General features: G+C 29.1%; 1 protein-coding gene across 2 annotated transcripts in view; it reads left to right on the forward strand.

The window, feature by feature from the left end:
• The window catches only part of LOC114388910 (receptor-like protein EIX2), a 54,420-nt gene extending 47,070 nt beyond the window's left edge, over positions 1–7,350 (forward strand). The window contains exon 3 of one of the 2 annotated variants that reach the window (XM_028349455.1): positions 6,938–7,350. In XM_028349455.1, coding sequence (XP_028205256.1) covers positions 6,938–6,984 — 47 coding nt within the window. In that variant the 3' untranslated portion in view covers positions 6,985–7,350. Of the gene's footprint in view, positions 1–1,922; positions 3,524–6,937 lie in introns of those variants that run through there. The other variant, XM_028349452.1, reaches the window with a different exon arrangement.
• Positions 7,351–13,893: the final 6,543 nt, after the last annotated feature.

Below are 13,893 nucleotides of genomic sequence, written 5' to 3' on the forward strand. Positions count from 1 at the left end.
TTATTATCAAGGGTATATGTATTAGAAGGAAGGAGTAAAGTTTTTTGGGGTAAATCTCTTATGGGTAATATTTTCATTGATCAAATAACATTTTGGCTTTTCTATATATAGGTTTTCCGAATAAGAGGGTTTAGTGATAATTAATATTCAAATCAATAGATTTTATGACAGTCTAATGACTTTGAAATTGATCCCTTGGTGCTTGAATCTCTCTTGAAATGAGATTTCAAATATTCACTTATTACTGGGTAGTACATCCATTTCCATCCAATTATGAGTGCATATCAGAATAGGCTGCCTTTGGAGCAAATTTGTTTCCAACAATGACGAAGGTGATTGTAGAAGATTGGTAGGAGGAGGTTGGGGTTTCCGTGTGCTATTTCCTACGATAAATCTGTAGGCATAAAAGAATCCAACGGATATAAAAAAAAAAAAAATCATTCACAGTGGATCACTTATGAAAGTGGTTCACCTTAGACGTCGTCTCTTTTACAAAGTGATCTTTAAAAATTAAATTTTAATTTGTATTCATCTTTGGGTGTTGAATGTACGTTCCTTCTTTCACAGTGATCTTTAAACAATTTGATATGTTATAAACATTTGCTGTTTTTTTCTGTCAATCACTAGAGACTTAGTATTGGAATTAAAGAATTTGGATGTGAAAGGAAGAAAACTACAACGTGAAAGTTGTTACACAGAAAAAAGAAAGTTTAAAAAGCACAAACCCCGCGTGAGCCTCACTAATTAAAGTTAAAGTTAAAGTTGGACAAAATAAAAGAACCAAAAAACAAAAAGTAAAAGAAATAAATGGCCACAGTCAGGGTACAACGCCAACGTACATAATAAACCATAAAATGTTGAGCAACTATTCTTAACTTTACTATTCTTAAGTTAAAAATATGATAAGAATAGTCAGGGTACAACGCCTCACTCTTTGACCTGACGTATGCCGCCAATGGAACAATTCCATCTCAGATTGGGAATCTCTCCAATTTGCTCTATCTTCGCCTTGGAGGTAATTATCTGTTTGCTGAAAATGTAGAATGGGTATCAAGTATGTGGAAGCTTGAATATCTTCATTTGAGTAATGCAGACCTATCCAAAGCATTTCATTGGCTACACACTCTCCAATCTCTTCCTTCTTTGACCCACCTATATTTGTCACACTGCACACTCCCTCACTATAATGAACCATCCTTGCTCAACTTCTCATCTCTGCAAACTCTCCATCTTTCCTTCACTAGTTATTCCTCGGCCATTTCTTTTGTCCCCAAGTGGATATTCAAATTGAAGAAACTTGTTTCTCTTCAATTACAGGGTAATGAAATTCAAGGTCCGATTCCTGGTGGTATTCGAAACCTCACACTTCTTCAAAATCTTGACTTGTCTGGAAATTCATTTTCATCTTTTATACCTGATTGCTTATACGGTCTTCATCGTCTCAAGTTCCTGAACCTAATGGACAACAACTTACATGGGACTATTTCTGATGCCCCGGGAAATTTGACTTCTCTTGTTGAACTTTATTTGTCATATAATCAACTTGAAGGAACAATTCCGACTTTTTTGGGAAATCTCCGCAACTCAAGGGAGATAGATTTAACATTTCTCGATCTCTCTATTAATAAATTCAGTGGAAATCCATTTGAAAGTCTTGGATCACTCTCTAAATTGTCAGTTCTTCATATTGATGGCAATAATTTTCAAGGAGTTGTCAACGAAGATGATCTTGCAAATCTTACAAGCTTGAAGGAGTTTATTGCATCAGGGAACAATTTCACTTTAAAAGTGGGTCCTAATTGGATTCCTAATTTTCAACTTACCTATTTGGATGTCACATCATGGCAGATAGGTCCCAACTTTCCATCGTGGATTCAATCACAAAACAAACTTCAATATGTTGGACTGTCTAACACGGGGATTTTAGATTCTATTCCCACTTGGTTCTGGGAACCACACTCTCAGGTTTTGCATTTAAACCTCTCTCATAATCATATCCATGGTGAGCTTGTGACTACATTACAAAATCCAATATCTATCCAAACTGTTGATCTAAGCACAAATCACTTATGTGGTAAATTACCCTATCTTTCAAATGATGTGTATGAGTTAGACCTTTCAACCAATTCATTCTCTGAATCCATGCAAGAATTTTTATGTAACAATCAGGACAAGGCAATGCAATTAGAATTTCTCAATCTTGCATCAAATAATCTGTCAGGAGAAATACCTGATTGTTGGATTGATTGGTCATTTCTAGTGGAAGTGAATTTACAAAGCAACCATTTTGTTGGGAACTTCCCCCCATCCATGGGTTCCTTGGCTGAGCTGCAGTCATTAGAAATTCGTAACAACTTGCTCTCAGGAATATTTCCTACCAGTTTGAAGAAGACTGGCCAATTGATATCCTTGGATCTTGGAGAAAATAATCTTTCAGGATGTATTCCAACATGGGTTGGAGAAAGACTCTCAAATATGAAATTCCTCCGCCTTCGGTCAAACAGTTTTCCCGGTCACATTCCAAATGAAATATGTCAGATGAGTCTTCTTCAGGTTTTAGACCTTGCAAAAAATAGTTTGTCTGGCAATATACCCAGCTGTTTCCGTAACTTGAGTGCCATGACACTAGTGAACCGGAGTCCATATCCCCAAATCTATTCTCATGCACCAAATAATACAGAATACTCTTCGGTATCAGGTATAGTTAGTGTGCTACTATGGCTAAAAGGAAGAGGAGATGAGTATGGAAACATTCTGGGTTTGGTAACAAGTATTGATCTGTCAAGTAACAAATTATTAGGAGATATTCCTAGAGAAATCACAGATCTAAATGGATTGTACTTTTTGAACTTGTCCCACAACCAATTGATTGGTCCTATTCCAGAAGGTATTGGTAATATGGGATCGTTACAAACCATTGATTTTTCGAGGAATCAACTTTCTGATGAAATCCCTCCAACCATTTCTAATTTGAGCTTTTTGAGCATGTTAGACGTGTCTTATAATCATTTGAAGGGAAAATTTCCAACAGGAACTCAATTGCAAACCTTTGATGCCTTCAGATTTATTGGCAACAATCTATGTGGTCCATCACTGCCCATAAACTGCAGCTCCAATGGGAAAACTCATAGTTATGAAGGAAGTCATGGGCATGGAGTGAATTGGTTTTTTGTTAGTGCCACAATTGGATTTGTTGTGGGACTTTGGATAGTGATTGCTCCTTTGCTGATTTGTAGATCATGGCGGCATGCCTATTTTCATTTCCTTGATCATGTGTTGTTCAAACTTCAATCTTTTTCCTCGTATAGTATCACTGTTTAGTGTTGCTTACAATCGATGTTGTATCATTGTATTGCCAGGTTGTTCAATTTGCATTGTAGTCATTGCTATCTTCTTTCTTTCTTTTCTTTTTTTTTCTTTTCAAATTTGAGAGTCTTATTTAAATTCTGTTTTGGGATGTACATATTTGCATATTGAGCATATTTGTAGTTAAGATCAAATAGTTGTAATTCTGTGTATCACATTCTTGTTTCCAAAAATGAGGGACTAGTGGTTCAAGAAAACGTGGTTGAATAGGAAAAAAACTTATATTTAATTTTAGTCACTAACCATTGAAGTGAATAATTAGTTCTTTCGTGTTAATTAAAGTCGTGACTCGTGGCTGCATACAAGACTTGACTCTCCAAGCCGGCCAGGCCAAGAACTTTGATGAGATATCCATAGATAACCAATGATGCTTGAGAACCAACAAAATTGTTGGAGTAATATTCTAAATTACCCTAACTATAAAAAGGGAAAATAATAGGTGAAACTTTTTAAGTATTATTCGTTTTGCTTTTTCAAGTTTTACTTTATATAATAATAAAAGTCAGCTTTTAAAATTAATTATCAAATTGAAATGTTAACTTTACTTAAAAATTAACACAAAAAAATACTAAAGAATTTATCTTTATAAAAAAAAAATTGAAGAGTCAAAATGAATTAATATTCAAGTGTTCCAGGATCAGTATTAATTACAACAAAAACTAACGGAATATGAAGCCTGAAACAGAAAAGTGATAACAAAATCACAGGAAGTATCTTGGCTAATTTTTTATTTGATAAATATATAAATTTTTGGAATTCATTTTTGTAAAAATTTAATAAATTTTTTATCTTTACAAAATTAAAATACCTTATTATTATTTGGTCTGAATGTAGATTCAGATAAATTTAAATTATGAGTTTTTATATTGATTATACATATATTTAATCGATGTAATTAATTATACATATAACCAAAAATCTAATAAATAATTTGGAATGTTTAAATCTTACTTCAAGAAAAAAATAATATATTTTAATTTTATGAGAACTAAAAATATATTAAAATTTTATTCAGATAAATTTTCAATATTTTAATATTTATAAGATTAAAAATATATTTTAACCTTATAAAAATATCAACAAATAAACAAAATGTCTTTTGTTTAACAGTTTTAAGAATTAAATAATTGATAGTAATCATAATTTTAAAAAATTAATTAACGTATTATACAAAATGTTGAGCTAAAGATCAATTAAGGGTATTTTTGAATGATCATGGCCCAAGCATTCTTTGACAAGGTCAGCTACCGATATCGCATCAACATTTACTCACTTCTTCCATTAAAAGGAACTGGAGGCTGAAAGTCGTAATCTTCATTTTTATACTTTTTAGATTATACAAAGTTGGAAAAATTAAAACATTATGTGGTGGGCGAATTAGTGAACAAAAATTATAAGATCTGCACAGCTTATTCTAATTTAATTCTAATTTAGAAATTAATTATTTTCCATTTTACTCCCTTTATGACAAATTTAATTTTTACTTATAAGCCGGTCTCTCATAAACCTTGTACCATATTTTAAAGCAAACCGTAACACATCATAAAACTTAGTGATATAATTTTAGATGTCTTTGTGTGTGTGAGGTGTATTGTTAATATTTATAGCATCCTTCCTCATAAAATTTAGGGATATAAAATAATTTGATTTGCCTTTTATGTGTGTGTGCGTGATGTAACGTTAATGTTTACGACCAAGCTAAAAGTACAAAAAAATAATTTTTATCTAAAGGTTTTCTTGTAATAAATATAATGGGTGAAATTAGCCATAATCAAATTCTACTTTTTTTTAATTTCCTTTTTATATACAGTGCCATATATAACAGGAAACTGAATTTGTCCGTGTTCAAACTAGACTAACAGCGCCAAGAATGAGAATGAACATAATTTTCAACAGCTTTGATCTGTAGACTCTAGGTTAGTATTAAAAACATAAAACAAAATATTATTGTAAACATAAAGATGAAAATTATTGAGTCTAACCTTTTTTATGAAAAGGGGAGAGTATAAGGGAGGAAAGGAAGAACCAATAGAAAAATCAATTTTGATTCAAAATGTCCTTGCCCCTGTAGCTCAATGGTGGAGACTATGGGGGCATCCAATATTATTAATTTTTTTTTCACTTGATCATGAAAAATGAATAAAGTACCAACTGATTAGATTTTTTTTTCCAACTTAATTTTAGAGCATAGTAAATAATTTTTTTTTTTAGAATGTAAGTTGATAAAATTATATATGATAGAAATATGACACTACTCATACAACAATTCATATAATTCAGACAACTTCAATTTATTTATCTATTTCTAACCATCATATCATTTATTATACTTTAAATTTATCTTTCCTTTTATTGTAAATAACATTTATGTTGTATTTTAAATTTTTAATTAATTTAAAAATATCCAGCATAATGTAAAAGATATTTGTTAATTTTTTCCAAAAGGAAAAATTAATATATATATATATATATATATATATATATATATATATATATATATATATATATATATATATATATATATACATATATTATACAATAGTAGCTTGACCAAAAGGATCAGTAGAAATAATTAAATTTTGTCGAGTATAAGAAACGTACGTAGCTTCACTGTCCATTATTATTAGCCAAATGTTAACTGGTGAGGACATTCATTAAAAAAGTAAAAAGAAAATAATTTTCATTGAAGTGTATAAAATTATGTTATTTATGATTTTTTTTAAATTTTTATTGTTCACTATATTTTTCATTTGAATTTCTTAATTAATGCTACAAGAGTAGTTGTTAGTAAGATTCTTATTCTTGTATGAAAAATAATGTTGTGTTATGATATAAAAACATCATACGTAATTTTCAGCATGAGATAGTTTCTGTATGAGGACCCAGTAAGAGCAATCTTTTTGTTTTCTTTCAAACATAAAGTATCGCAGGTAGTTTGGAGCAACAGGTTCTCCATTGATAGCGGGCACTGCTTGACTAGTAGCAGTAGCTAGTGACCAAACCTAATTCGTCATTATCATAGCCATCATACAAACCTAGCTCACACTGTCACTTGCATCGATATGATCATGTCTAACTATAACACCATAAAACACTAAGTCTATTGATCAGTTAATGTAATCTTATTTTAGTTTAATTGGAAGTTTTAAATTTGAATCTTAAATATATAATTACATTAATATTTATATAAAAAAATTATCATCTATAATAATTCTATTTCTATTGAACAAGTAGATTATCTTTAATAAAAATATACCTTGTCATTTAAAAATAAAAAACTATAACACAGCATCAATTTTTACATTGCTAATTAACTTAAGATAATTCTAATTTTTATCATTGAATGCATGAATTATGTATTTGGCATACGGTTCTATCTTAATTAAATTGATCTAATATTGTAACAAAAACAAATAGATCTAATATTGTATGTAGTTACTTTTGTTTTCAATTTATTTTTATCTTTTATGAATACGCATCTAAAAAACATTTTCAGAACTGAACACACAAAATGATATACGATTATAAATTGTCTAATAAATTATAAGTTTTGTCTTTCATGTATGCACAGGTGTGTTTCTTCCCAAATTGTGCAAATGCTGGTCGACAAATGGGTGAGATCAAAAGCTCAGGTATGGTGGCTGCAGGACCTGTGCACTCTCTTCAATTTCTCCACAACCTTTTGATGATGTAGATCTCTCAGATGAACCTGCCGTTGCTCCATTCCCGCAATACTAAGTAGTAGTATTTTTCTTAATGCTTGCAAGAAATAATTTAAATGAGTGTATTTTGATGCTTAATGCGTGTTTAGTTTGTAATAAGGATGTTGCGCTACACACCAATATGGAATGTGTCATTAATTTATGTATTCTGTTTTGTACAAAATTTTAATGCTGGAAGTGGTCTCTCGGACTCTTCCCATTGAAAACCAGTGTAGCCAGCTTTCATTATTTTTGGTTAATATATATAAATTGTTCTTTAGTACTGATTGGTCTGAATAGAGTTATAGATTCTAACTCTTTAAATGAATGGTTAAGAATTTGAATTTTATCAACTTTTAGTTCTTCATCCTTCTACGAAAGTGATTATTAGTCTCTCAATTATCTTTTGGGCGGTCTTAATCTATAATTCTGTTTGTCATTGCTCAGTCACTTTCATAATAAATAAAAAATCACTGTTAAATAATGATGATGTGATAATCATATGATTTCTCACTTGGGTTATGACGTAAAAATCTTGTGACAAAACGTTGTTAAGGTATTACAAATATTTTGTCATCAGTGTAAAACTGCCAAATAATTAAAATTTTGAAAAAAAGAAAAGAAAAAGGATATATAATAAACAAAATCAATAATTCACAATACACAAATTAACCTTTTAGCATGTGATTATTATATCAAAACCTTTTTTTTTTTGGTACCTTTCAATTTGTCATTCAAGTCTAGAAGGACCTATGTGTGGACATCTAAAGGAGTCCATTTATGAGTGAAAATTTTCAAAATTTGTTTATCGTATCGTAGCAGGCTAAGTAGGATTTTATATTGCTATTCACATTAGCCATGTGGGTAGAAAATTAGAAAATTCTAGAAGTATTCTTTTTAAATAAATATGATATTGTTATACAAATATACAATAGAATTATATTTTTATTACATTGTTTGGGACACAATTCTAGAAGTAGTTCTTTGTGTTCGGTTTCAAAATCATTAAAAATTAAACTCAGTTTATGTTTGGAGTTTTTAGTTTCAGTTTATTTTAATTTTTAGATTTTAAAAAATTATTTAATAGATAAAATAATTTAAATATTTAATCTTATCACACTCCAATATAAAATCATGTAATATTAAAAAAATATTGACACAAAAATAAATAAAAAAGAATTCAACATAATAAAAATAATTAAAAAATATTATAAAAAAAAACAGTAAAGGTTAAAACATAAACAATAATCAATAAATTAAACAAAATTTTATTGTTTGTTATATGTGATAAAAACCATTTCAGAAAGATGTAAAAAATCAACTTAGTGCAATTTTTGTTGAACATGTTTGTATTTCGAAATTATATTTTAAAACGGAAAATTGAAAATTGACAATCACCCCTAAGGCGACCTTAATTTTTAAATAAGTAAAAAGTATTGTATGTGTGCTGCACAGGGCAGAGATTAATATAAAGCCATGGCATATTTTGTTGGGAGAGTTGAACAGAGAGCCTTATGCTTACTGGAAAGGTAATCCAGCTGTTGCTGAAACCAGACAAGACCTCATGAAATGCAATGTTTCTGAAAATCAAGATTGGAATGCTCGTTTATTTGCCTAGGTATCACACTTCTTATTAGCTTTGTTTGATTACACTTATTGAAAGTAGTTTTATTATTTGGATATGAAAAAATGAATTTTGTAAGTAATATTTCTTATAAGCAAAAGTTTCATTATATAAAATTGGCTTAAGCACATGGTGTGCAGAAACTAGAAATAACAGGCAAATTCAAGCAACACAATGGCCAGCAGCAATATTGTATATAACATTATACACTTTTTTAACTTTTAATCTTTTATTAATACACAACTTAAAAGTACATTCAAAATCAAAGGAAATAACCTGTTATTGAACATTACTGATTTTTTCCTTCTGAACAATATATTTTGTCTGTTAATTGACTCACAATAAAGCCACATATATAGCTTCCTTCTCGCACAAATGAAAATTTTGTTTCAGGATTGGTTTCGAGAATCACAAGAGGGGTTCAACAAATCAGACTTGCCAAGTCAATGCACTTATAGGTATAACATTAAAACTGTCCATTCATGCTTCAGTTATAATTATATGTAATAATATATTTTTGTTATTAGATATATATGTTCAGTTTATCAATAAATAAATGTTTCAATTCAATCATGATCGTGCAGATATAAGGTGTACATTGAAGGTTCTGCTTGGTTAGTCAGTCAAAAATACATTCTGTCATGTGACTCTACCACTCTACGTGTACGACTACATGTTTCATCTCCTGAATTCATATGCCAAACTCTTCAGATACAAACCCTCCATAAGTTCTAATGCTACAGAACTATGTGTGGAGTCAATGGTTTGTGGAGCAGAAGGATCAGTAAAGAAATTTATGATGGAATCATTGGTCAAGGTTCAATTCAACAAGTTGAATCATGGGAGAAAAGTTATTGGGATAATCAAACCATAACATCTTAATGAATATTTGTTTTTCCATATTCAACTTAACTCATTCATTCTTAGACTATCTTGGAAGGATACAAGTAGAATCTAGATTATCTTGTACTTGGCTAAAGAAACCATATCAGGCTTGACGAATTATCTGTTTTAGACTTTACGAGGGAAAAAAAATTAGTTTGTTAATTTTGTAAATATGGCTACCAAAATGTAAAATTTGATATCAATTAAGTTAACTAATGAATCAAATTTGTAAAATTTGAAAATATGGAAACGAACCGAGCAATTGAAAAGTGGGATACCAAAATCATCCTCAAGTGTACTTAAAAAAAATAATAGGATTTTAATTTCTATTACAACAAGTCGTTATTTCTTATTAGAGATAAAAGAATTTTAGGACTGAACAATAAGATTTGTGTAACAAGCATTTAGTTGTATGAGATTAAAGCCAAAATGCTCACAAAAATAAATCTCCAATAAGGTTTTGCAATAATATCTATTGTGAGTCTGTCAGAGATTTAATACACTCGAGTGTAAATATTTTTACACTATCAACTAATCAATGGTTTACATTTCAACGTGATATGAAAATGGTAATATATAGGTAGTATTTGAGTTAAGCTCATGAAAGCCAAATTAGAAGCCCTGCAACTGCAACTAAACTTTCTAACAATCTCTTCCCGATATAAGACGCACTATTCTTCTTAGCTGTGGCCGTTTCATCTGTCCCCTGGTTTCTACCATTCTGGGAACTTCCTTCAGCTGAATGCACAAAAGAACACATTAAAATTAAATGCAAAATTTAGTACCATTGAAACTCACATGTCAATGTCAAAAATAAATTCTAAAAATGAAATATTTTGTTGAAAGGATCACTACCAGAAGTAGTGGGCGAAGGACTGATAGAACCACCATTGGATTTCTGACCAATTTGATTAAAAGCTTGAGCTTCAGGTGATTTAGGATCCAAGTGCAGAAGTGCTGTTCAAAAGTTTCAAACAAGAATTTCTTGAGAAAAAATCAAACCTCAAATATTTTTAACTTTCGCAGTTGAAAACTCAGAGATAACAGATACACAAACAAAGTAAAATTGGCAGATTTAGATGCCCTTGTTTTCCCCTTTAAAATGTGTTATTGTCCAGTTACGAATGAGAAAAGTAGAAAAGTTTGAAGTACATGACTTGTTGACCATTCATTACATAGTAAATGGAATGTGACACTCTTTTGTTCTTTAAGGAAAATGAAAGGCTTGATAATGATAAAACTTAGACCACAAATATTCTGATTTTTTTTTTAGAAATATACTAAAATTGGAAGATTTAGGGCCTGAGTATTCTCAGTTAAGAAACTGTTTTATAAAATAATTTTAGACTACTTAGTAATCAATTTCTTATCCAAAATATATAAGTTAGGAGAATCCTATCCAAAATAAGTGTTCTAAAATCCAAAAAAACAAAAACAACGGGAAAATGTTTTCTCAGCTTCTTCTGTTTTAATCTTATTCAAGTTCCCTCTCAATTTCACATTCTGCGTCTCACATCATTCTCCGCCAAACAGTCTGAAGAACTGATAGCAGAGGCTATCTGCTAAGAGCAAAACGAAGGAAATAAAGAGAAGATAAGCAAATTCAAATTCTGTTCTGTGCTTTTTCATTCCTTTTCTCTTGATATTTATAGGCTTACACTGCTTATTGTTTTCTAGCAGATAATAACAGAATTTGAGGATAACAGAATTTGGGAAAAGCACTATCTCTGTCCCCTAACTAACTGCAGTGCACTAATGCTGTCGCGGCTAAACCTAATCCCTGAGGTGAGTGGGTCTGTTGTGTGGAGAAGAAATCAGCTTGTTGCTCCAATTAATTAATGTTGTAGAAAAAAGGTGACTGAGGAGGATCAAGTTTTCTCAGGGTATCTTCTTTTTTTGTATTTGAAAAAACACAATTGACATGAGGAACAGTCGTTACCTTCTGCTACGTTTTCTTTTTTATTATGGAAGACAAGAGGCAGATCTTTAGCCTCTCTCTCTCTCTCTCTTTTTTTAACAATTTGTAGTCCTGGCTTTCGTATACTGATTCTTAGATTCATACATGCATTCGGATGTTGGAGCTTGGTCTTAGTGCATCGTTAATTAATTAGTAGTAATAAGCTTAAATTATCATTTTTGTTTTCTTATAATTTTAACTTTCTGATTTTTGTCCGCCTATTTTTAAATCAAAACATTAAGTTTTTTTTTGTTTTTTTTTTAATAAATAATCTTTGTCTTTCCATCATTGATCTTTGACCACTAAGACATTTATTTTATTTAATTGATTTTATAAATACTATTTTATATGTATTATTAGTCAAAATTTATTAATTTTTTTTAATTATAAAAATTTATAACTTAAAATAAAATATTTAATATTTAAATATATTTAACATTTCATTTTACATGTATTTAAATAGTTAAACTTACGAATGACTTCGAAGTTGTGTTTTGTTTTTCTTTTTTACCTTTAAAGTTTTTAATTTTAGATTTTTATTTATTTATTTGTATTTTCATTTTTTTTGTTTTTAATTTTTCCAAAAATTATAAATAATTTTACTTATTTAATTATTAAATAAATATTTATTTATTCATTTAAAAAATAAAATTCTATATCATTATTTAAAAATTATATCAATTTTAAATATAAGAAATAATTAAATAAAACAATATTAGAAAACATAATATATTTTAAATAAAAAAACATTAAAAAATATATAACATATTAAATAAACCCATAAAAAATATACAATAAATTAAATAAAACTAATACTATCAAAGTTTTCCATTTGAATATTTTTTATTTAATATATTTTGTATATTTAAAATTTAGATAATATTTAAATAATTTTATTGAATTTTAATTTTTTAAAATGAATAAATAAAATATTTATTTAATAATTAAATAAATAAAATTATTTTAAAAAATAAAAATAAAAAATATAATACAAGAAAATAAAAAAATTTAAAAGTAAAAAGAAAACCAAAATGACTACAAAATCATAAAAAGAAAAATAGAAAATAAAAAACAAATGACTTTGAAATCGTAATAAAAATACCTTACAACTTTGAAGTCGTAAAATTTTTTGTCTCGGATATTTTCTGTTAGTCCAAAATTATTATCTACCTACATGATCGTTAATTGGTCATGATGCATGCCACGTGTGATATTAGGTGTACTCTTTGTCTGATTGGAAATTATACATAAAAAAAAGTTTTTAAAAAACATAAAAATGATGTCGTATTGCCTCTTTCTTCTTTCTCCTATCTGTCTCCATCACCCTTCATCTTCATTATATCTCACCACTCATTTTTTCCCCTGGTGGGTGGACTAAATGAAAACAAGCTAGATAAAAGAATAGATATGAACCATCAAAATCTTAACAATAAAACATCAAACCACAACATGAAGAAAAGAAAAACTGTTTGGTGGACTTCAGTAGGTTTCACACGACTGGATATGCAGTTGGATTTCATGTGGGGTTTCATGATGAGGTTTGCCAGGAGTTAGGGCTCATTGGATTTTGCCGCGACGGTGGCAGAGGAGATCACATTTGTTGGATTTTATGACGAGGTTGCGGTTGAAATCACAGTTGGGTTCTACTACCAATATTTCTACCCTATGAATAAAGATAAAGAAATTTCTACACTGAATATTTGGAATTAATTAAAGATTAGCTAATTCAATATAAATAACAATATGCATAAAGCTAAATGAATTAAGGAAAGAAATAAAAATAAGAAAATTAAGAAAGGAAATAAAAGAAAAAATTAAGGAGAAACTTTTGTTAGGGAATTTTAACAAACACTCGTGTATGCAAAGTAAATTGAGATTAAATCAATGAAAAAATTGTCCAAGTTTAATTTTATTGGAGTTCCTATCAAGTAATCACTACACAGTTATATTTAATAGATGTTATATTATCATTAACCTGCCATATTATCTTAACTTTAATTAATTTCTTAAGTGAAGAGCACTAAATCCATTAAACTATCTATCCCTTGGATTAGCATAACCAAACGTTTTGCATTAAGATAAAGTATTTATTGATGCTCAACTATCCTTAGACACTCCAATTCGCAGCTCAAAGGAATTTTTCTATTATAATTGAATAAAAAAATTATGCAAGCAGGTGATCAAGTCAAAAACACATATTAGACATAGAAGAGAAACAATTGCAATATTTTATTGAATAAAAAAGTAGTCATTACATGAAAGAAGAACCAAATATATTAAACTCTAAGAGAAGATTAGTTCATGGCAATAAAAAAAACATAAGAGATACACATCACATAAATGTCTTAAAATAACACCAA

This window comes from Glycine soja, chromosome 16, assembly GCF_004193775.1.
Source record: "Glycine soja cultivar W05 chromosome 16, ASM419377v2, whole genome shotgun sequence".
Classification (NCBI taxonomy): Eukaryota; Viridiplantae; Streptophyta; class Magnoliopsida; order Fabales; family Fabaceae; genus Glycine; species Glycine soja.